The sequence below is a fragment of the Trichosurus vulpecula genome, chromosome 2, assembly GCF_011100635.1.
Source record: "Trichosurus vulpecula isolate mTriVul1 chromosome 2, mTriVul1.pri, whole genome shotgun sequence".
NCBI classification, from domain to species: Eukaryota; Metazoa; Chordata; class Mammalia; order Diprotodontia; family Phalangeridae; genus Trichosurus; species Trichosurus vulpecula.
In genome coordinates this window covers 353,458,577-353,484,162 of record NC_050574.1, presented here as the reverse complement: position 1 = coordinate 353,484,162, position 25,586 = coordinate 353,458,577, and the positions used below count along the sequence as shown (strand labels likewise).

Here is a 25,586-nt window from a genome sequence, read left to right as displayed (position 1 = left end):
AAAAAACTAAAAAACTTCAATGAAGTATGGTTGGGTTCTTTGGATGCTATACTTACTCCTTCCTCCCTCTCCATCCCCCATCCCAGCAGGGTCAATCTAAAGAAGTCTTAGTTTAGTCTAGGTTTTAAGAAACCCAGAAATCTGGCCTTGCCCCATGATGGAATCTTAAGGTTTTGCCACTAAAATCCAGAACTTGGAAGGTTCACTTTGAACCACTGTGGCAACAAATTTAGGTGGGAAAGTTTTCTTTTCAGATACTACTCTTGACTTGGACCTGCAGAGGCAAGTACAGTAGTGACAGGAGACACTACATTATCTCAGAGTTGAGAGCATCACAATAGCAACGCTCTGAACTCTTAATGACTTAAGAAAAAAAGGTTAAGAAGAACTTCGGTTTTCCACAAAGTATGGTAGAAGCACTCTCTTCTATACTACTGAGCCAGTCCAATTTAGGAACTGGTTTTTGGGGAAAAAAAAAAAACCCAGAATAAACAAGCTGATATAAACACCTACCATTAAGGGGTTCCTCTACAGCTTTCTGGAAAATATTTAAAATACATTATATAAAAACTGTATTTATTTCATGCCCTTTCATACTTAGGCTGCTTGAAGCTAGTACTTCACAATACAATGGATTCTAACATCTAAACATGCAAGGAAATAAAAGTTATAAGCTAATAATACTAACTTAGCTCATTAACTTAAATAATAAGTGTATTCTTATTACTTATTTCCTATCAAGAATTATTCTTTCCAGGAAAGAAGTGATTTATTATTTTTTTTAAATTAAAGCCACAAATAACAATAATCAACAAAACAAAAAAAAAGCAGTTAAAATATTATTTCTGCAAGGAATGGGAATGGATAAAATCACCTTAAAAACCTGCCAAATTGAACTATGAAACACAGAGGGAATATTCAACAAGTAACAGTCATCACGAAATTATACTGTATTATATATATGTGTGTGTGTGTATCCATATATATACACACACACTATTATAGATCATAGAATTAGAGCTGGGAAGGACTTTAGAGGTCATCTGGTCCAACCCACTCATTTTACAGAAGAAGAAACAGAGAACCCAAGAGGCTGAGTAACATTAGCTTAGCTGTTGATTCCAATACCTTTTGGGGTAAGGAGGTACACAAAAATGGATTTTTGTAGCTTTTCAGGCATATATATTTTTTAGACAAAACATTTAAGATGTGTCTTTAACCTATTGTCACCAGCAGGTCTTGACTTGGATCATTTCTGGTGAAGTGAAAATGGTCAAGCTCTGATTAAATCTCTATAATGAGCTGAATAAAATAGTTTTTTCCCATGCAATGCCTCTTGGGCCTAGCACTACTTCTGAAATACTTGCTTCAAAGTTTTTCCTTTTATTTTCTCTCTCCAGATCACCTCTGTGCTCTTGACTAGTATAATATCTATAATATCTAATAAAATCTAATATAATACATATGTATAAAATCTATACTATCGAAGGTATAGCAAAATTTGATTGAGTTCAAGAAGAAAAAGTTATTGAAATGGAAAAGAGAAAGAAACTAATTCACAAACTTTATTGTTTTAACACCAAAAGGGAAATGTTGCAAATAATTTATATGATAGTGAAATTAACTGCCTTTTGAATGTTTGATAGACCATATGGTCCTAGGTTTTTTTTTCCTTTGTGAGTTTATTTAGGGCTTGATTAATCTACTTTTTCTAAGGTTAGGTTATCTTTTTTTGTTCTGATAACTTAGATTGTTTTATATTTATATAAATATTTATCCATTTACACTGTCAGTTCTTTTGGCATATAATTAGGCAAAATATTTTCTAATAATTTCCATTCATTTCTTCTTTATTCTTTTTTGATTTTTGATACTGGTGATTTGGTTTTTCTCTTTTAAGCAAACTAGCTGTTTATTTTACTTTTGTTGAAAAAACTAATTTTATTTATCAATTCGATTAAGGCATTTTTTGCTTTCTACTTCATTAATTTTTTTTTATTTTCAGAATTTCTATACTGATATTAGTTGGAATTTTTTGATTCATTGCTCTTTTAGGTTGGATTTTTTTTTCCCTCATTGCATGTCCAATCCTTTATCTGTTCTTTCTCACTTATGCAATGAAAGTGTTCAGAGATTGGAATTTTCCCCTAAGGACTTTTTGACCGCCTCCCAATTTTTTTCAACAGTCTTTTTGTTGACATTTTCTTGAATGAATTAATAACTATTATTTCTACAATTTGTTCCTTGACCTATCAATTCTTTAGGATTAATTTAGTCTTCAATTACTTCTTTCTTATGTTTTTTTTCTTAGATTTGTCTGAAGCAAGTCCCATGATTATCACTGCCCTCAAGGTTTGAGCTTCTGCAGGCTTCCTGTATTTCTGTCTCACTCCTCAGCTTCTCTGTTACCCTTCTGCCTCAAGGCCTATAGATGAAGGTTATTAGTGTCCCTGGCTTACTTTTACCCTGTTGTCCACACAAGGTGGCTCCTACTTTTCCTGGAACATTCTTGTCTCAGGACCTATAGCCATAGGCTCACAATGTCCTTGAATAGCCCTTGGTTTGCTCTCTTTCCTACCTGCAACAAGATCTAAGAAAAAAACTGAAATTAAATTTCTCTTTCTACAACAATTGATCATGGTAAGAATTGTATATTGGTCTTATTTACTGTCACAAGTATACGGTTAATAAGCAATATTTGTAAAAGTAAACTTCATAGTCTGAATAAGAGATATCAATATGATTTTTAAAGCCCATTCAATTCATTCCTTTGCTGCTAATACTACATGGATAGAACTGTGTCTACTCATTAAGAAATAATAACCCGGAAAACTGGGGAACATCAACTCCAATGGAGTATCATCAACTCTCTACCTCTTGGTAGTGAACAAAATGTTCAGTATACACCATTAGCAATTTCTTCATTCATCAGAGGCTTGCAATTCATTATCTAAATAGAAACTTACCCTAGATGGTGGTATAGTCTTCTGATTGGAAGCTGAAATCATTAAAATATCAAAAAAGAGAGGAAAAGAATTTCACAAAGAAGGTTAAGACAAATGGTACTTAATTTTATTAAGTTCAAAATAGTTCAATTCCAAAACTGAAGATGTCAGATACTACCTAAAAAGCATTCTAGCCTTGGTCTTCTATTAAAAATTGAGTGTATCATTCAGCATTTGTACTGATGGAAGAAAGAAGTGACAAATAATCTCCCAGAATAGGGAATACGTACACTTATGTATACACCTAAATACATATAGTCTGTCACTTATACTAGCTGAGCCATCCGATGGATGAACACATAAGTGGTCATTCACACCAACCCCTCACCCTCACCCACACCACCCCCCTCCAATTTGGAGTGTATGGTGGGAAAGGAGAGTAGAGTCTGTTCTTCCTCCTATCTCCTTGAATTTATTACTCTAATTCTCTAGATCTACTTATAACTTCCCTAATCTTCCTGGTTTAGAGTATTCCAGAATCCTAACAAACAAAAGAAAATACAGTGAATTGAAAAATGATTTTAAAAAGATTAACTCTGCTAGGATACCCTGAAAATCCCCAAAGGCGATGATTCAAAGAATTATTAGCCATTCCTAGCAGGTCCCATTTATGATAAATTTCTTTGGAGATTTCTCTTTTTATTTTTTTTGCTAAACTTTTCACTAGTTTAGTATCAGCTAGGTCTAATTGGTTAGAGGTAAAGGACAGATGGCTGTGAGTAGGATAGTGAAGTACAGAAAGGAGGGGGAATTGAATGGAAAGAGAAAGTACAGCTTTGACCTAAAACATCAAGAGAGGAGGAGGACATCAGAGTGGTTGAAGCCATTTCTACAGCAAGCAGTCTGGAGAATTGCAATCTTGATAATAACTTGGCAGCATGTGTCAGCTCAACGTCATACAGATTATTTATTAATTACTATTATTACTATTCTTCAGGTAATTCCCAGTCAAATCAGTTGGTAGTTAATTGAGAATAAACTATTGTAATTTTTGGACTGGAATTGTTTCATTATCAAAGAAATGTTGCTACCAATATATTCCAAGAGAAAATTCATCCTGAGCATGGTGGTGTGGTTTTTTTGGTTTGTTTTCCTTACAGTAAGTAGTCTTTTGTCCTCTTACTATACTTTGTACAACTGGTTTTTGTGTAAAAAATATGACAGCTCAGGAATGGAATTAGCAGATATAGTTATGCCTCCTGGGGAAGCTACCATTTTCAGAGCCCTTTCTTGAAAAGTGCATAGGGTCACTCATGGTGGGGAAATCTTCTGACTTAATGAAGGTAAGAACTCTGTCTAAAAAGGGGAGGAGACTATTAATGCTGTGGTAAGCTCAAGTACTATTTGCTTTCTTCTTGACAATTAAGAATTACAGAAATTTACCAGACATTTACACTTTCATAAAACTTTAAGCTGACAGCATGAACTTCAGTCAAATCTTCCTCTTGCAGGGCCCCTTCTCAACATACGCATAATGCAATTTATAAAAGAAATGAGGATTCTATCTGAAATTTTTGCTAGGGGTACAAAATTTGACCTTAAGCCATTGAGTTGTGTTTCTTAGCAGGACTGTGTTTTTGTGTAGGCACAACACCTACTATTTCCTCCAAAACAACATTTAAAGAAAATACTTTGGTTTGTGTTTCCATCTCCCTAAGTATCTGATTCCTATTTTTAGGGAGTTATTTGTAAGACAATCTTGCCTGGGTACATTGATGAAACACATCTATAAACAATGGTAACAACCATATCTGCTGACCAGATCAGATCCCTGACCAGACAAATCTAAGTACATAAAAGCCAGATGTTATTAGATGTTCTGTTTCTACCTAAATTCCACTTAATAAATTTGTTGTAAGAAAAGTGTTTTATAAACCTCAGTGCTCTGTGTAAATGAAAATAAATATTAATCCTTCCTGATAAGCCATATCAGAGTTAAATGTTGCAGCCAAGGCCATAATATCTTGAGTGTCAAGTTCTTTTTAAGCATTATTTAAACCCTAATCCATACGGATAGAACCATGTTTCCAATGCAGTGACCCTAGAATTTCTCTTCTGCCCTTCAATACATCTTACAACTTACTTTCTAGTTTCAAAATAATCAGTAAAAACTTTGCTTGGCTCAGCCAGTGTCCTCCCTTTCCTTCACAGTCCAGAAGTAAATCTGATGATAAAGTGACTTATATCAACCTAGATTTGCTTATATAAGAATTCGATTGAACACTAATGTATTGGAATGGCTTTTTTTTTTAAGTAGGGAGACTCTCCAAGTGCAAGTGATACATGGGAACCCTAAGAAAGAAGCCTTAGTGATTCTAATTAGCCCCCTTTAATCTTCTTTCTTATTCTATCCCCTTAAGTTTTTATTCTCATCTTTGTTGCCTTTTGTCACTATCTAAACACCAAAAAAACTCCAGAAAATGAATGCTAGAATTTTACAATAATGTTACAATTAAGGCTACAAATGTAAATACTTAATGAAGAAAAATGCACAATTTTAAATTTTCATAAGAGCAGTTAACTCACCATGCAGGGGACAGTACAGAGTAAGAGTTTCAGAATTAAATAGTTTAATGCTTAGTAAGTAATATGTGAACAAGGCTATTCTAAAGGAGAACATGGGTAATGGGGAGAACTGATGGAAACATTCTGTTTTTACTTCCAGATCAGTATGTTCAAATTTGCAACCTTAATGTTACATTATGTATATGAACAAGGAAGATACATAAATGCTTAAGTCTACAGCACCACCACCTAAATAGAAACTCCCCTGTACCTTTTCTCTTCTTGTCCATCAACTGACCGAAGGTGTGCCTCTCAACTCTGGCATCAAACAAGTTTGTTTGAAAAGTTAATTTAAGATACTCTCAATAAGATGTAAGACCATGGTCTTAACACATATTAAGTCCAAAATTGTGTAAAGTTGAAAAAATAATAATTCTAGGTGCTTGTCAGAAATTTGCTATCAGGAGAATGCAAGCTCCTTGGGGGCAGGGGTTGTTTTGTTATAGTGTTTTCTGTCTTTGTGTTAACAGTGCCTTACATATGGTAATACATGTTAGATTGGTAATATATTGAATGGCTTTTTTCCAAAATTGAAATTTGTAATTGCCCAGATCCTGCTTTCTAGGTCGCAGTATTCCCAGTGTGGGCAAACAAAGAAACATGGGGGGAAAGTTTACTAAATTCACAATTACTGTAAAGTGTCAGGTTAGAACTATAGCATATAAAATTCTAGTAATGGAGGCTAAAGAAATGCTCTCCTCACTAATGGAAGTATTTCTGAGCCCAGTGGCAATTATTCTATAAATCAGAGCTATCGAACTCATTGTCAGCCTGCAAAACTCCCCAGTGCTACCCAGAACAAGATATGGATATAATTGGGAAATGTTTAACAAAACAAACAAAGACACAACACAGTTAATCTGTGGTTTTCTAATATGCTGCTACAGAGATCTGTTTATAAACCACTGGCTGTGGCAAACAGAGATTAGAAGCAAAAGGCCATCAACTTCTAGGGAGGAAGAGAAATATAAATGGTAACACATCACAGGGGAGGTTAGATAGGCTATCAGGGAAGAAAAGAAAAAGGGCTCTTCCAGCTAGAGACAACTCATACTATTTGATCACAGCAGAATAGACATTTTAGGTTATGAGCACATTTGCTAAATCAGCAGTGTCACCTTTCAGTTTTAAGAACCATATATGCGATGATTACTCTCAATCCACATTAGATTAATAAAAACAGAATCTGCATCAAGCCTTTGTATATGTCTAAAATTACCAAAGAAGTTGATACTGCCTTGAGATTATTAGTCATATTTTGCAGATGTGAGAAAGAAAGGTTTAGAACTTGACTGCGAAAATGCCCACTGAAATTACAGCTGAACTAGAGTAAGACCAGTTACATAAGAGTTTCCTTTAAATAGTGAGCTATACATATGTGTGTGTGTGTATTTTTGCTATCTGTAGGTCATTAATTATATGGGTGAAAACCCAGAATGGACAACATAGGAACTTAGTGGGATTCACTGATGGCTGTCAACTCAGAAAGGAAGTCAACATTTTGAAATGATAATATGTCACTTAAAAATTGATCTGATTTACAAAAAAATTGATTTATACAACTTTAAATGAAATACATCTACCGAATAAAGTAAATATTAGTATATGAAGACAGACCTCATCAACTTTGGCTCCACTAACTTGAAATCTAAAATAATCTAGATAGAAGTTGGTTTTGGGTTGTTGCTATTTTTTTTAAGCTGTTTTTACTTATGCAAAAGATGTTGATTAAGCAATAAATAGTGTAAACCAAATGGGGGCAGAGGGGATGTTAAATCCATTTAAAAGAACAAATTCTTTCCAATCCCTTTTGAAAAATTGATACATGAGAAAGTAAATCTTTCTCCTTTGTAAGAGTATAATCAGAAGCAATGAATAGAGTGAGGAAGCAGTTTTTAGTTTAATATAAGAAAAAGCCTCTTAATAATTAGAACTATGCAAAAAATGAAATTAGACTGTGATATCAGACATCTTCAAGCAGAGACTACATGATCAGTTGTTGAGGATCTTATAAAGGAAAAGCTTGTTTTGGGTGAAGGTTGGTACGCCTGGCACACAGCAGGTACTTACTGACTAGCTGCCCTCTGAGGCTCTATCATTTTATCACTTGGAAGTACCCATATACAAATTAAAAGTCATTTGCAGAAATCAGATTTTCTACAAATTGGTATATAAGATTTGGCTCAAGTGCCAAGTTTAAAAACAATAATTTAAAGAAAAAAATTCTAAACCCTACAAAGTTTGAATTCTAAAACACTAAAGTAAAAAAAAAGTATTTTAGAGCAGAATGTAATTTCCTATTTATTTAATAAGCTTTTAAAACATGCTTTAGAATTCACTGCTTTTAAAATGAATGAAAATAGATTAGCATTTTTAATGAGTTTTAAAGTTTTATATTAATTCTGTATTATTCTCTGCACATGAAAAGCCATCACATCTACCAGTTTGTGGGTAGGTTGATCTGCAAATGGCTAGGATGCTGCACGGATACTTTAACATACACACAAATTAATATTCTGATTCAAAATTATTCTTTTCTATTCATTAAAACAGGTAATAACCCATCTCTAACTTGAATTTAACTAAGTGGACATTTATTTAAAGGTAGACTATGGTACAAGCTTCCTATTAATTCCAACTGTCTCCTCTCTCCGAATGGTCTGAAATAACTGAAATTAGTTGTTGTGAAAAGAATTCCAACCCCAAAGAACTATTATTCTCATAACCTTATTTTTAAACTCCAAGCTTCTCATAATTCTTTCTGCCCCTAAACTGAATAAATCAAGCAAAATGTTTAAATTCCATAATTCAAGTTTTCGAATAAAGTGACAGAAAGTAAGTTCTACTTACCCACAAATTTCATGTAAACTAGACCAAGCAATTCCGCAAGGGCAATGATGCCCAAGCCTGAAATCATGAGAGGGCCCTGCATAGGGGAACACTCTGGCAAAAAATAAATATGAACTTACATTAGAAGCTTACATGTAACAGTTTCACCTGTTCCATATAGATATATAACAACAGTAATAGCAAGGTAGTGCGGTGGGTAGAGCGCTGGACTTGAAATCAAGAAGACCTAAATTTAAAATCCTATGTGACCCTGAATAAGTCATTTACCCTCTCAGCCTCAGTTTCCTTAGATGTAAAAATGGAGGCAATGAGAGCACCTACCTTGAAGAACTGTCAGGAGGACCAAATGGAATGATATCAGTAAAATGCTTTGCCAACCATAATAGTACCTACATGCCAGCTGCTGTTACTATTATTATTATCAGCAGAAAGAACAGCAGCTCTATGACTATTCTCAGTTATCAAGAAAAAAGAATGACTTACTTGATGTCATTTGAAGGGCAAATGCTAAAAATGCCATGAAAGCTTTGATAAATGACAATTTTATCTTTATTTTTATAACTTTAAAAAGTTATACACAGCTGAATATTATTCTATAACATAAGCGGCTGGGTTTCTGGATTCAGTTATTTCAACAAAATCAGCTGCAATGATTAAATCTATTATTTTAGATAGAAATTCAGGATCAAATGTTCTTAATTCCTCTAGGTTTAACAGGTAAATTTTTCAAGGCAACTTCATTCTTGTCTTACTGATTATCCAGTTACAAATTCACTGTCAAAATCTAAGAGGACAATGCCATTTCACATACCTACGATTATTAGCCTCTTAGTTCCATGAGGGCAGGAACTATCATATAAAAACCTACTGTTGTACCTAGGAACCAGCACAATGCTCTGCTTAAAGAAGTCTCTATTAAAATACCTGTCAAATGAACGGAGTAACGTGTTTTGTTTTATCTATTTGCATTGGTCTGCCTTTTCATGCAAGAAGGAAAATTCTTGAAGAATAAGGGGCACTTGAGTTTTTATAAGCTGCATGATATGCTTAGGTAACTATGATTGCTTAAGTACTAAATAACAGGAATGCTGCTAAATGTTATATAGACTTTAAGAGATGAAAAGAATCTGTGCTTAATGGATTTGTAAATACTTGTAAACTAGCATCCGAGGAATGGTGTAAAAATGTGAGACAACATTGTTATAACACTCATAGCTCCTTTAGTGAAATGGAAAGAAAATATTTTAAGAAAAAAATACCTTTGCCATATAACAAATGTCCCAGAAGAAGAAAATAACACCGTTCCTATTTGGCTTCAACAGAAACCATTTTTTTTTAGCAGTCCTCCCAGCTAGGTACTAACTAAAATTTCGCTCCTAAACCAATGATCAGGCAAGCCACCTACAGTAAATATTTTCGTAGTAAAGGAGAAAGAAATTGTTCTTGTTGGGTGGAAATGAGATTTAAAAAAAAAAATTTTTTTAAATCCCACTTAAGTCAAGAGAAATTATTTCAATGTTGTAGCACTATTAGTGCAAATGAAATGAAATATGACTCCCATATGTAAAAAATGTATTTCTTACTTGTGATGCATAGGCTTAGTCCAATTATAGCAAGTATGTAACCCAATATCTGCAGAATCAATATCCCAATGGCAAAGAGGGTCATCCCAAAGGCTGGAAAAAAAATTATCACAAAGAATAATAAAACTTTTTGAAACAGAAACCTTAAAAGCTCTTATTTCTCTTTGGGTGTTTAAGATCAAAGAGCTGAATACTAATTCTTTGGTTCCTTACTTCAGGAAATTACAGGCAAAAGTCATTAGAAAAATAACAGGATGTTTACATTTCCTGGAAATCTAATAGTCTTTAGGACTATTAAACCTAAGTACTAGTCCTCTGTTCTACATTCATTCCAAAGACTAACAATTTATTCTAACAGACAGGAGGCTAAACCCAACATTTTTAAAAACATGTAATATCTTAAAGAATGACACTTTTATAATACCCATGTATTTTATATATTTTTCTTTCCATATGGATTTTTCAGGCTTACACAAAATTGCTCTGGTGAAGAATTTCATTATGCAAATGTGTTCATTCTTATAAACATCTCAATGTCTACCAAATTACCTGGCCACCTAATGAGGTTTTTGAATTTATAACAAATGAACCCCCTATGTTCTCAAAATGCACTACATTCCATTTACATGACCAAAAGACTAACAGATACCAGAAAGATTAGAAGGTTTATTAATAAAAAATATCTTGGTAATTTATCACCAAAGGAAAATAAATCAGTTAAAATGACATTTTATTATAGTGTGAATTTTCATGGAGCACATTTTTTTTTTAAATTGAAGCACTAAAGATTGATGTACATGATGGCCTATTCATCTCACTCCCTATTAAATTATAAAGTTCAAAGTTTACCAGTAAAAGACCAAAAGACATTTTCTGCTTTATTAATTACCGTACCACTTTGTAGGACTTTTTTTTTTAATAATGCAAATAATGAAGAAAGAAGTGGGAAAGGGATTAGTATAGCTTATCTATCGCAGCTTATTTTTGAAAGAAAGCCATTAGAAAGTATGTGTTGACCATATTATTTTTATTTCTTATATAAATCTAAGATGTAGAAATCCTTTGTGGTAAAGGTTTTACTTTGCTTTTTTCCTTTATGATGACAAAACTGTGATAAGAATAAAAAGAAACATCAAGCTATTACACAGCATGATTTCAAATCCACTGACTGACATCAAATATATATGAAAATAGTTCATGAAATAAAACTCTCTTTTTTCAAGTTCTGAATGCCTTCAATACCTAAAGCAGCTTTAAAATTATATCACAGTTTAAAGGTTATAATGCCAAGAATAAATTGAAAAGTATTTGAAGTAATTTTTGCTTAAAATTTTAAAAAATTATTTCCATCAAAGATGAAAAAGAAATAAATAAAGGGCAGTGGGAGAATCATGCTATAACAACAAATGAATCCTTACCTGTCATAAATACACAATACTGGAGTAGCACTAATGTCACAGTAGGGATTACAATTAAGCCAAGTCCAGAAGCATTCTTTACTGAATATTCACCTGTTAAGAGCAAAAATAATTTTAATTTTTTGGTTATATTAAATTATACCTACATTAAAGATAAAATATTTTATAGCTTTTTACTTTCTAAACTATTTTAGTGAATAGAACAGATGTTATTCTCATATGAAGAAGTTAGGAAACTTAAATGTTATAAAGTGGCAAGATCAGTAATTAAGCCTCAACCAAAACCCAATTTCACCTCAGATTCAGCTCTTCTAAAACTGAACTCAACATCTTGCCTGCCCCTAAAACTGATTCGCTACTTCCAACTACTGAATTTTTGCCTGTAACTTGCATTCTTCCATTACTCTTCTCTAAATTCTCTATATCTTATCTATCCCTAAGTTCTGTTAGTCTCTCACATTCACCCCTTCTCTAATATTTATCACTTCATGCCTAGATCACTACAACAGATGCCAATCTGTGCTCTCAAGTTCCTATTTCTCTCCCATTTAATTCAATCTGCATCTTGCTGACAAGATTAATTTCTCCTAACATTTTAAAATATTCCTCAATTCAAAAGCCTATGATGACTTCCTACTGCCCATTATATCAAATCCACAATCTTCTGGGTGGTTTTCAAAGTTCTCCATCATTTATCCCCATGCTAACTACCAATCTTATTACTGACTACTTTCCAAACATGTATACTGCTTCAGGTTTGTCTCTATGGCAAACATGCTCAGAATTTCCCTTAAAAACAAAACAAAAAAAACCAGAGTCACAGAACTTGATAAGACCTCAAAAATGGCCACTGAGACTAATCCACACACAAAAGGAATCCTTGATATAACATACTCACCAAGTGATCACTCAGCCTCTATATGAAGACATCTCAGGAAGGAGAAGCAGTACCCTCAAAGCAGCCTATTCCTCTTCTGGACAACTCTAGTTATCATGAGATTTTCATGACATGAAGTTGCCTGACAAATAAGTTACCACCACTTTGCAACTTTCATTCATTGTCTTCTGGGGCCAAACTGAACAAATCTATCTTCCTCCACATGACAACCCTTCAAATATTTTAAGGCAACTATCATATTTGCCCTAAGCCTTCTCTTTTCAAAGCTAAATATGACCCATTCCTTCAACCAATCTTCAAACACTCTAGCCTTCGTAAACCACAGCAACAGAACCGAACACAACAGTCCAGAAGAGACAGAATACGATAGAACTATGACCTCAGCCCAAGGTCACGGTAGATTGGGGCGGGGGGGCTGGAGGGGTGCCTAACTAAAAAAAAAATAATGTTGGCTCATACTGAGTTTAAAATCCACTAAAGCCTCTTTAACGCAAGCTTACCTTACCTTGAACTGCCAACTCTACCAGTTACCATCTATAACTCTTCCTGGACAGCTTTCTCTAAAAACCAATGTCTCCTCACTGTCCTTAATCCCTTGAAATCTGGCTTCTAGCACTCTACTAAAACCGCTTTCTCAACTATCAATAACTACTTCAAATTGACAAATCTGGAATGTTTTCCGGTTTTCATCCTCCTTACCTCTCTGTGGCACTGACATGACAGACTCACCCCCTTCCTTCTGCACTGCTCTCTTCTCCCTTGGCTGTTTCCTTCCATGGCTCACTGCCCTCTTCCCAGTAATTTACGGTAGGTGTTCTCCAGTGCTCTCAGTCCTTGACCCCCTTCCTTTCTCTCTTTACACTTGATCTCTTGGCTCCTATAGCTTGAACTATTATCTTCTATCAAGGAAGCTCCCAATTTCCAACCCCAGCCTGTCCTTTCCCTTTTTCTTGACCTTCATCTCCCCCTGCAAGTTCTACGGGTACTTTAAATTCAATATGCCCCTAAAATGACCTCACTGTCTTTCTCCAAAAACCTCTTTCAGAATTCACTATTGACCAATATGACTATATGACCACCAGTCACCTAGCCTCTTACTTTGAAACTTTATGGTGTTTCTTTAACTCTACTCTCTTTTTGTATTCAGATATCAAGTAAAGCTTCTAGCTCTGAAATGTGTTTATAAGCATTCTCATCCTCTCCATTTGCCACCACCCCAGTACAGTCTTATTGCCACCTGCCTGGACTATTGCAGTAACCTCCTCAACAAATCTTTCTACCTCTCCAAACCACCCTTCACATTTTTGTCAGATTAATCTTTATTAAGAAATTTGGTAATATTACTCTTGTGCTCAAAACCCTGGAATGGCTTCCTAATTATGATTAAGTAACGTCCAAACAGCCTTGCGTTGAACATCTGTTATAATCTGCTTATTTTTCAAGCCTTATATCTCGGAGTACTCCCCTCTACTCTTTATATTTCAGCGAAACTGAACTATACACCATTCCCCATCAAGTTCTGAATTTTCTATCACATAGCTACCTACCCATCACTAGAATGCCTCCCATTGCCCTTTTACCTGTTCAATTCCTATCAATACTTTGAATCTTAACTTACGTACCACCTTATCCAGGAAGACTTCCCTCAAATTTCCTAATTAGTAATGACCTTTTCACCTCCAATCAATAAACATTTACTAAGCACAATCTCTCATAGCACTTTGCTTTCATCTCTCTGAACTTCTGTTTAATAATACTTACATATGTCATGTACCTGCCCCTCTAAAATGTAAGTTTTCAAGAAGCTTACAATTTAGATAGGAAAGCATCTTATCTAAACTTTTTTTCTCCCCTCTCCCAATTCCTAACATAGCATTCTGCTAACAATATGTGTTTAGCATTGGGTTAAAGAGACTCAACCTGTCCACTCCCTCATTCCAGAAGTTTTCTCTACCAAGAAAAACTCCCCACCTATCCAAATCTTATCCACCCAATTCTTCAAAGGTCAAATCAAGCCCCATCTTTCCCCAAAAGCCTTATTTAGCCATATCAGCTCCTACTGATTTCTCCCTTCCGCTAATCCTTACAGAGATATCAGTTTATTTAGTCCTTTACAAGGATATGCACACACATGTATATATGCACTATAAACACACATGTGTACGTGTGTAGTATTATGCAGTGCAAGCATATCTGCATACACATAAAGTGATGATTTATGTGATGTACACTTATCTGTACACATATGCATATAGACATGTGTAAATATGTAAAATTTACATGAACCTATATGTGTGCATATCTATATACATATCCACGTTTTTTATATATCTAAAACAAGGTTCTTATAGTAAGAAAATAAGCAGGCAGTAGGTCTTATAATATTTTTTCTTCTCACACAACACCTAGCATATTATTGATGGGAATATAGTAGGTACTCAGTACTTACAAATAGACTAATTAACCTTAAAATTGAGCCTCATGTGGTCAGTATATCCCAGGGCCCAGAGGTACCTGAGTTGATGCCACTTTAAAACAATACACTGTACTGAATTAACGCAAAAAGGACAATTATGCTCTGAGATACTGTCTTTTGTTACCTGGCATGACTTACCTGGCACAAAGAGAACAGCCCCAACAATGACTACCACAGTGAGAGCTAATCCAGCAATAATTAATCCGATAGTTTTCTCACTTGTACAGTTGGATTTATATTTAAGCGCTTAAAAGGAAAAAAAGAGAGAATTATTTCAACTCAGTCTTAACAAAGGAGCATTTTGCTTCCACAACTTCTTTCTTGTATCTAGATACAATGACAGTAACTAACTGTCCAACTGAACTACAATGTCTTATCACTTATTTAGGCAGCTTCATTCCCTCAGACTTTTCATTCAGATAGAAAATTACAGTTAAAATGCTGACCCTATGAAGCCATGAAGGATCTCTGATCTCTTTGGTGTGGCCATCCTACCATACCTTCTTGGCTAGCGTATCCCATGAATCCTCCACAAGACAGATGGGTGACTCCCAAACTAATAGGACTGACAATGAGTGAAAAGAATGGAACCATACAAATTCCAGAAGAGCAGGCTCTGTGTTACATTAAATGAAATTATCAAGTAAACCATGAGTTTTTATAGCAAAACAGGACATAAAATGTACAGAATTGGAGTTTTCATACTCAAAAGAAAATTAAAGGAAATATTTTTTATATTCATTCCACATCATTTCTATATTTAAAAAAAACTATGGAAAGATAAGTTAGCATCATAATTTTTTTCTGAAAATAACTATACTGTCAACTCAAAGATAGCACATGTTATGTTACGGATAATATTTAAAAAATTAAACTTAAGATTTACGTTTCTAATTATGTTTTGGTTTGGCTGTAACAATTACTTTATGAGAGACAGCACAGCAAAATAGATGGAGATTTCCCTGGAGTCCAGAAGACCTAGGTTCAAGCCCTGACTCTGTAAGTACTGCTAATTCTGGGTCAAGTGACCCAGATAATGGAGGATTAGATGTTTTATTTTCTCAAGGCTTTGTGAACTCTCAAAAACTTCCCAAAATAGGAATTATGTGCAAGAAGTAAAGCAACTGCCATTGTCTCCACAGGTAAAAATACCAAGAAGCCTAACAAGATTAGGACCTGAAGAATTGATAGCAGAGAAGGCTAAGCTCACCTCACTCACTTATGTTCTGGCATCCTCTTGGCATTCCCTTCCTGCTGCTGCAGTCTCTGCCAGCACACCATTTCCCTATTCGCACTCAACCATTCTGTGGCAACAATCACCAGACATCAAATTTCTGTCCACCCCCTTGGAGAGGAAGAAGAGACATGGAAAAGCGGAAACTGTTCATCCTGGGGCAGTAGAACACTGCAGCAGTGGTGAGTCAGAGAACCAAAGGACATAAAAATGTAGCAGGATGCAGCATGGCCGGGGGGGGGGGGGGGGGGCAGGAAGGGAAGAGAAAGAATTGCATGAGGCCTTAAGGAAGAGGGCCTGGCTTCAGCTGGGCCCAGTTTTGCACCCCTAAACCCAGAACATACTTGGGAACGAAACAGATGAAAATGAATTTCCCAATGTGGGAGGAAGCTGAGAAAGCCGTGACACTAAATCTGCCATCAAAGGGGGAAAACGTCAGAAAGTGTGCCACATGAGAATACCAGGGGCGGAAAAAGACTAAAACCAACAAAGATTTTAGGAGGAAGAAATCTGGCTAAAAACTTAGAGCACAAATCAACAGGGAAAATATTAAAACAGAAGGGATAGTGACCACCAAGACATCTAAATGAGTTAAAACTTTCTAAATAAATGTTGCAAGACAAAGGAAAATGAACCAATACCTGATGGGAAAAAGGATCCTGTGCATTCCCTATGGAACAAATAACCACAGTGGAGTGTTAATGAACAGTTCAAGAGAGGAATAAAAATCCTAAAAGCAAAAGCTAAAAGGGGGAAAAATAGAGAATTTATGGCTTACACAGCAGAAATAATTCACCGAACAGGAAAACCTGAATCCATGGTGGTGAAGTTTCTCTACAGAAGCAAAAGGAAAAACAAGTGATTGGGAATAACAGCTTCCAGAGCTAGTATGCATATGTCATTTTAAGGTTTGTAAGGCGCTGCACATTTATTATCACTTAGTCCTCACAACAACCCTGTTTGGTAGATATTATTATTACTCCCATCTTACACATGAGGAAATGATGCTAAGTCCGGTTACTTGCCTGACATTACATAGCTAGCAAGTGTCAGAGGACAGGATGAATTCAGTTCTTCCTGACTCCAAGTGCAGGACTCTTAGCTACTGTAACACCAACCTGCCTAAATATAAATACAGTTAAGTGAAGGATAATTGAGAATAAGAGAAGCAAAAATGTCAAAAGAACATATTAAATCTATATAAACAAAACACATAGCTCTCAAAGACAGGATGAATAGAGACAATTTAAGGATCGTGTCTCCTTGAAGAATATAAGTTTTTTAAAAAATCTGATCATGATATAAGAAATAGTTACAAGAAAGTTGACAGAACTTCTGAAAACAGAAAACAAAATGCCAATCAAAAGAATCCACAGAATGTCTCTAGGCGAAAAACCAAAACCAAAACCCTATGTTGCAAACCCCAAGACCCAAAGTGGTTAAATTTAACAATTCCAATGAAAAACAAGAAATTCTGGAGAAAGATCTTCAAATATAAAATAAAGGAAACTTGAATAACACAAGGCCATTCTGCATGAAGAAATGATCACAGGAGGATATGGGATAATATATTCCCCAAAAAATCAAGAGCTCAAGATGAAACTCAAAATGACATACCCTGAAACCTAAGCCCGACCATCAGTGAAAAAAAATTATTTAATATAAGAGAGGCGTCTGAAGCATTCCTACCTAAACAAAGACAGAAATTGGCAGATTACTTAATTTACAAATACTCTAGACAACACAAATATAAGTAAAGGTAAATAAATATAGCTACTAGGAAAAGTACAAGTAATAAAATAAGTTACACCTTCTACAGAAACGTTGTAAGAAGGGGGGAAAGACTAGAAAAAGAAAGACACCCAATGACAACTGAACCCAAATTTCAATAACAAAATAACAGAGGGACCTTTAAGAAATTTCTTTTGAAAAATACACAAGGGGATAAAGATGAAATTGGAACTTAAATGGGAGCAATGGTGGTAGAGGATGAGGCCTGTGGAGAAAACTTTACATGCACACCCTCAAAAAACACGTTTTGGTGGAAGCAATTGTTGTTTTTCCTCTCTATTTCCCAAACTAATCGAGGTAATAGAAACAATCAAAGGAAAAGAACTCCTGTGAAGAAGGGCTATGGGGGAGGTGTCAAATGGAAGGAACGAAACAGGGAGAAATCCGAATTTAGTGGTGGAAAGGGGCTTCCCACTGCTGGGGGGGAAGGGGCAGGAAGATAATATATAATGGAAGATAGAGGCCTTAAAATGCTTATAATCTGAAGGGATTGGGGGCTTACAGACCACAACCTCTGAGGGAGTATTATGCCTCCATGCCACACCCTGCCTCGGGAAAAAGGGAATCAGATCAGAGCTCATGGGGAACACCTGAATCCAGAAGATTAAGAGTGTATGGACCCACAGGTCATACGAGAAAGAAAATCACCACAGAGATAACAAGGGGTAGAAATGAACTGCATGATCAAGGACACAGGGAAATTTAAATTTCTACCATGACGTAATACTTTTACTCTCTCTCTCACAGGAACTGATACTTCTAAAAGACTGAGGCACAGCTGAAAAATTCTAAGAATGAAACGCAACTAAAGAAAGGGGAAACATCTACTAGGCAATAACACAGAAACTATTTAGAAGAGGGAACTCAAAATAGATACTTGAGAAGCTAAGAATAAGTATGTATAAAGACAGAATCAAAAAATAAAAGTGAAGAATAGAAAGGGAAGAGAATTAATGAAGAGGATGACAAAATCAAATTATTTTTAGGAAAAGGTACAATATTTTAAAAAAAATCCTAACCAACAAAAGAAGTTGAAAGGGAGAAGAGGACTGAGCAGATTTTATTTAAATACTTAATGAAAATTTTTTAAAAAGAGAATGAAAAACAGATAAAAAGAAGAAAGAAAAATGAATCAATATGAATAGAATTATAAAACTAGGGAAAGGAGTGACAAACAAAAGGAAGTAGGGCTTGAGGATGACAGGGAGAGAGCCTAAAGGAAGAGAGTTGCATCAGATAGATTAAGCAAAAGTACCTGAAAGGAGAAAGTGTTATCTAAAAACAGGAAGAATATTTTTTTAATTCTAATTCAGAAAAAATAACATAAGAGACACAAATGGAAGAAAATATAAAATGGATTAAACAATCAAATAAAGTGAACATGGCAAACTGGATCAGAAAGCATGACCCCACAATGTGCTGCTTATAAGAAGCATACCTACAGTGCAAAAATATTCACAATATAATAAGGAGAGGATAGAATAAAATTTACTATGCACCAAGCAAATCCAAAAAAAGCAGGAGCTGGCAATGATGCTATCACACAAAGCAAAATAAAAAATTCATAAAATATAAAAATTAGGAAATTAGATTAAACTGAAAGGAATGCTAGATGACCAATATCAATAAACTTATATGTTCCAAAAGTTATCTAAAGTTATAAAGAAAAAATTAACTGAATTATAAAAAAACCAGCAAAATACTAGGAGACTTAATATTCTTCTCCTAGATCTGGACAACTCTAAAAAGATTTTTTAAAAAAAGGGAATTTGAATAAACAGACTTGAATAAACTGCTGAAGAAACTAGAGTTTATGGAACTGCTAAAGAATTACACACACACACACACGTATACGCACATGTGAATCATAACCATGTATTAGGATACAAAACCATTGCAAATAAATTTTAAAAGGCAGAAGTAGTAGACACACAATTTACAGAACATAATGCAATAAAAACAGTAATCCATTCAAGGAATGCAACTGAGACACAGATCCAAATAGAGACTTAATAATGAAATCTTAAGTGAGTGGGTCAAAGAATCAATCAGAGAAATGATTAATAATTATGTGAAAGAAAACAATATAATGATAAAACAATATATGAATATTTCTGGAATAAAGCTAAAGAAGTCCTCAGTGGATAAATTATATCCATAAGAACATATATTAACAAAATAGGAAAGAGGATTATTGAACTTAGAGTGCACTTTCAAAACTTAGAACACCAACAAATAAATCCAAAATAAAGCATCAAAGAAGTGATTTAAGATTAGAGAAATAGATAATTTAGAAAATAAAGATTATAGAAATGATCAGACTAAAAACAAAAGCTGCTTCTTTGAAAAGATAGATAGATAGATAGATAGATAGATAGATAGATAGACAGATAAACAGACAGCCAGACAGGAAACTCACTTAACCTCTCTACGTCTCCAAGCAACTCTCTTAGACTATATATGCAGACAATGTGCAACTCTCCATCAGGGAGCGGGAATTTCCAGTGAGAAGAGGTCCCTACATTGCTGAAATCACAGGAGATCCAGATGACCACATACCCTTCCTCATATACACACACACACACCAAAAAAATTGTTTTGCACAGGACATTCAGCACATGCTATGAGACAGTGGTGAAGGGATAGCCTAGAAGCATGCTGAATGTTAGAAGGAAAATCAGCACTGTAAGATGAAGAACTTTCTGTGAATAATCCAGCAGTAAACAGATAATCTATATGGCAGTAATTAACAGGTAATTAATGCTACAATATTTTATATTTATGTTATATTATGACTACCATTAAAAATGACAAAAACATAGGAAAAAACATTGGAAAAAACTATTTAAGGTATAAAATAGCCATGCAAAACAGTTCTCTCTCCACATTTCAGAGAGGGTGCCTGGCCTTGGAAGAACAGAGACCAGGTTCAAGTACCTACCTCTTCTGACACATACAGGATATAGAACCCTGGGCAAGTCCCCTTAACCTCCCAGCAACTCGAAAAGGTAGCAAAAAGTATTAGTGGAAGGAAATTGCTCATCAGGAATTCCCTACACTGATTAAATCACAAGTCCAGTCCCTATGTCCTATCTCTTCCATGACTAGTCATAGAAGCTTTAAAAGTTTGCAGCTGACATTCTGAAAACTATTCAATGCTCTGAAGAACTGTACTCAATCAACTGATAAGCATTTAAGTGCCTATTTTGGGCCAGGCACTATACTAAGTGCTGGGCATACAAAAAGAGGCAAAAGATGGTCCTTGGCCTCAAAGAGCTTACAATTTAATGGGGAGAAAACATACAAACAAATGTATACAAAGCACATACAGGATAAAATGGAAACATTGGGGGAAGGCACCAGAATTAAGATGGGTTGGCCAAGGGGTTTAGGAAATGTTCTTTCTCTGCTCAAAACATTCTATAGTACTTTGGATTTTATCTTTGCCTCCATCACACTCTGGTCTTGGAACATAATTGTGCATGTGCATGTTATATCCTCCCTGGTCAACAACAAACTTCTTGAAAGTAGGTATTGTTTTCATCTTCATATTCCCACTACTTAGTGGCATCTGGCAAAAAGAACATACTTAATAAATGTTCCTTGAATTGAACATGGAAAATTTTCATAGTCTTCTGCCCACATTCCCTTGGAACTTGAGTGGTTACTCCCCGCTGGTTTGGTTTTTGTTTTTTTGCCAGGGAAGATACCAAAAGAAGAAATCTTACAATTCCTGTTTTCCTAGGATTGCCAGCATCATCTGAAAGGGGAACTAAGTGGAAGGGACCTCAAAGCAAATAGCACCTTCTCTGTGTATAAGGCAAGTACACAGCGTACTTCTATAACAATTTTCTTTCTGAAATGAGGAGCAGGCAGACTTCATAATAACCTGAAGAGACATATATGAACTGATGCTGAGTGAGGGGGGCAGAACCAGGAGAACATTATACATGATTACAGACACATGGTATCTGTGATGACTAACTTTGATAGACTTGGCTCTTCTCAGCAATGCAAGGTTCTAATACAGCGACAAAAGACTCATGAGGGAAAAAGCTATTCACACCCAGAGAAAGAATTTCAGAGTCTGAATGCAGATCGAAATGAACTATTTGCTCTCTCTTTTTTGGTTTTGTGTCTTCTTTCTCATGGTTCATTCCACTGGTTATAATTCCTCTTTACAACTTGACTATTGTGTAAACAAGTCTAATGTGAAGGCATATGTAGAACTTATATGGGATTACATGCCATCTTGGGGGAGGAGGGAGAGGAGAAGGAGGAAGGAATTTGGAACTCAAAAACTTGTTGAACTGAGTGCGGCAAACTAAATACAAAAAATAAATTTAAAAAATAATAATAACAATTTTCTGAGTGTATTATGTAAATAGTTTGAAAGGGTTGTGCAGAGCTACAAATCAGAGCCTATCCCTGCTTCTCTTAACCTATGAATGAGCCATAAAATCTTTTTCAGACTTTAATTAAATGAATAAAAGACTATACAAGGAAAAACTCAAGAAAAACTCAAGACTATTTCAAGCACAAAGCTTGAAATTCTTAAAGCCACAAAAAAATTTAAATTTATTTGAAATTCAGTTTCTCCAGACTAAGAAAAAAATGTGAGGAGAAAGAAGGGGAGGAGATGAAACATTTATTAAACACCTACTATGTGCCAAGCATGGTTATAAATATTTTAAAATATTACCTTGTTTCATCTTCACAACAACCCTGTGAAGGCAGGTACTATCCTTATCCCCATTTTACAGATTAGGAAACTGAAACATATAGAAGTTAAGTGATTTGGCAGGTCACACAACTAGGAAGTTTCTAAGGCTGCATTTGAACTCAGGTTTTCCTGATTACAGGCCCAGCGCTTTAACCACTGTGCCATCTAGCTGCCTCCAAAAATGGAATCCATGGGCTATAATTCTCCATATAATAGTATCCAATATGTTGGTCAACAGCTATAGTTAAAGCTATGTTTCTAATATAAAATCTTTGCTTCTAGACTAGTTATTATATTCTTGCTCAAGTTAAACAAAAATCTCTCATTTACACAATAGCACGATCTGCTTGATGCTCTAACAATCAGTATCTTTGCAACACAAGTTCAATTTTTTTTTTTTGCCTGTTCATCTCAAAAATTTCCTCGGTCAACCTTGCACAAAACTGCTGTATTTTTAATATGTTCTGTGGCAATTTTGTGGTGTCCTGTTAGCTAGCCTGTTCATAAATTCTGACAGTGTAGAATGTGTGAAAAATGTAGTTTTGATTAACAGTATAACCTCTAGGGCCTTTTTATCTGTGATCTTTTCGTGTGTTAGATAAGTGGTCTAGAAGCTAAAGGTAGCAACTGTAACAAATATAAGTAACCTCCAAACATCTAGGACCCAAGCAAAACTTAGAACTTAAATACAGAGCTTAATACGCTAGGCCAGCACACCAAACACTACCTAATTTGTTGGTGCTATATTCCAGCTGCTTGATGGCAGAATCTATTTCTCAATTTTAAAAGGTGCTGCTTTTAAAGATGACTTCAGAGTCAAAGTACAGAAAAATCATTATATTAAAGTAAGTAATTTTAGAAAACAATAGCTATAGCTCATTTTAAATTTTGTATTGTTCCAGTGCTGTTTTATTTGAGAAGACAAAAAACAGCCAACAGGCATTTGTTAAGCATTTACTATGTACTAGTCACTATGCTAACTACCGTCAGTACAAAGAGAGGCAAAAACACTGTCCCTGCCACACTGAATGGGCCCTGACATTTTGATGGAAAAGACAATATGTAAATAATTATGTATATACAAAATATATATTGAGTAAATGGAAGGAAATCACAGAGGAGAAGACACTTGGGGTTGGGGGCAGAGAAAAAGGGAATCTAGGAAAGAGACTGAGAGTATTGAAGGAAGCCAAGGGAAGGTAAGAGGCAAAGATGAAGGGGGCAGTTTTCCAGATACATAGGACAAAGCGTATGCAGCAACAGGGTTGAAAGATGGAGTGCTGTTTGAGAGGAAGAACAAGCAGGCTGCTGTTGATGGACTTTGAGAGCATGGAGGAGAGTCAAGAGGAAGAGGTGAAGAAGAACCATGGTTGCAAAGGGCTTTAAAGACCAAAGAGAGTTTTAGATTTGACTCTAGAATTAACAGAAAGGTATTGGGAGTTTACTGAGGAGGGAGTATAACATGGTTGACTTGCACTGTACTGTAATGAAATAAATAGCAATGATACTAGTAAAATGAAATATTACTTCACTTTATCTCAACAATCCTTGGGAGGAAAGTGATATTATTCCCATCATTCCCAAATGGCTTGCCCAGGTGAGAGGGAAAAGGGAGGGAATTTGAACTCAGGTCTTCCTGCCTCCAGGTCCAACACTCTATGAAGTGCACCACCCAGCTGCCTTGTTGGACTGATTTCTAATTCTGTCTCAGACATTTAATACTAAGTGACTCTGGGCAAGTCAACTCTCTCAACCTGTTTCTTCATCTGTAAACTGGAGAAAAGAATAACACTTACTTCACAAGGTTGTGGTGATGAACAAGCACTTTGCAAACCTTAAAGAGGTATATAAATGGTAGCTATTAAATCCAGCAGCTGCCTGCACAGGAATGAAATGAGCAAATTATGGATTTCACCCTTTTGTCACTAAAGTCAATCACAAAGAGGGAGCAGACACTTTTCTAATTTCTTCATTAAGAGAAAGAGGTCTAGAAAACCCTTCCATGAATACCTTATTTCCAGAATCCATAGTTTGAGAGTTGGAAGGGACCTCAACGGATGTCCACTCTAATCTATACAAGACACACATATCCACTAGAACACTGTTTAAAAAGTCTCTGCTGTTAAGACACTGAAAAAGGAAGAACTCGGCACTACTCAAGGCAACCCATTCCACTGTTGTACAGCTGGGTTAGGAAGTTTTCTCTGAGGTCAGGTTTTTATCTGACTAAGAAATCCCAGAATAATGGAAAAGAGAAGCAATGAAAGATATCTGAATAATTCTGAGGAGGAGAGAGATAAGAAGACACAAAGACTGACTCCTAGAATAAAGACCAATGATTTTATTTGGATTTAGGAGGACGAAAGTGATACATAGGAGACTTGGGAAGGCAAAGTGGGAGAATAAAATACCCTTGCCTCAGATAAGTTCTGGTGAACTTGTGATTGTCTTAATCACCACCTGCTCATTCAAAAGAGCACCTGGACCCACAATCATAGCATTAGAGCTAGAAGTGGAAAAGACCTCATTGGCCATCTAATTTAATTCCCTAATTTTATAGATGAGGAAACAGAGCCCAGGAATGTCTAGTAACTTGCCCCAGGTCACAGAGGTAGTATCAAGAATGGGATTTAGATCCTCTGACTTCAATCACAGCCTTTTTTCCTCCTTGTGCTAGGCTGTTTTCCTACTCAGGGCTATTTAAACAGTAACAGTTACCATTCACCCACAACTTTCCACTATATGCTACATAACCAGTATATTAAAAAAAAAACAACAACACAAAAAAACCACCAAAACATTGTGATAGTACTGGGGAAACCCCACACTCACAAACATAAAATCAGAACAAAAAACCCTCCAAGTTTTGTTCTGTCCAAACAAGGCACCCAAGATTCTTCCACATAAGTTATGATATTAGAAATAGCTAACCACAGTGAATAGAGCACCAGCCCTGGAGTCAGGAGGACCTGAGTTCAAATTCGGCCTCAGACATTTGACACAATTCCTAGCTGTGTGTCCTCGGGCAAGTCACTTAACCCCA

The 25,586-nt window shown here is 35.4% G+C and overlaps 1 protein-coding gene across 4 annotated transcripts in view; it reads right to left on the bottom strand.

Moving 5' to 3' along the window:
* The window catches only part of CD47 (CD47 molecule), a 73,991-nt gene that overhangs the window by 4,847 nt on the left and 43,558 nt on the right, over positions 1-25,586 (bottom strand). For 2 of the 4 annotated variants that reach the window (XM_036746063.1, XM_036746064.1), the window contains exons 4-9: positions 14,934-15,041; positions 11,422-11,514; positions 10,004-10,096; positions 8,421-8,513; positions 2,967-2,998; positions 514-538 (exon numbers count right to left, since the gene is read on the bottom strand). In XM_036746063.1, coding sequence (XP_036601958.1) covers positions 514-538; positions 2,967-2,998; positions 8,421-8,513; positions 10,004-10,096; positions 11,422-11,514; positions 14,934-15,041 — 444 coding nt within the window. The remainder of the gene's footprint in view (positions 1-513; positions 539-2,966; positions 2,999-8,420; positions 8,514-10,003; positions 10,097-11,421; positions 11,515-14,933; positions 15,042-25,586) is intronic. The other 2 variants (XM_036746065.1, XM_036746066.1) reach the window with 2 other exon arrangements.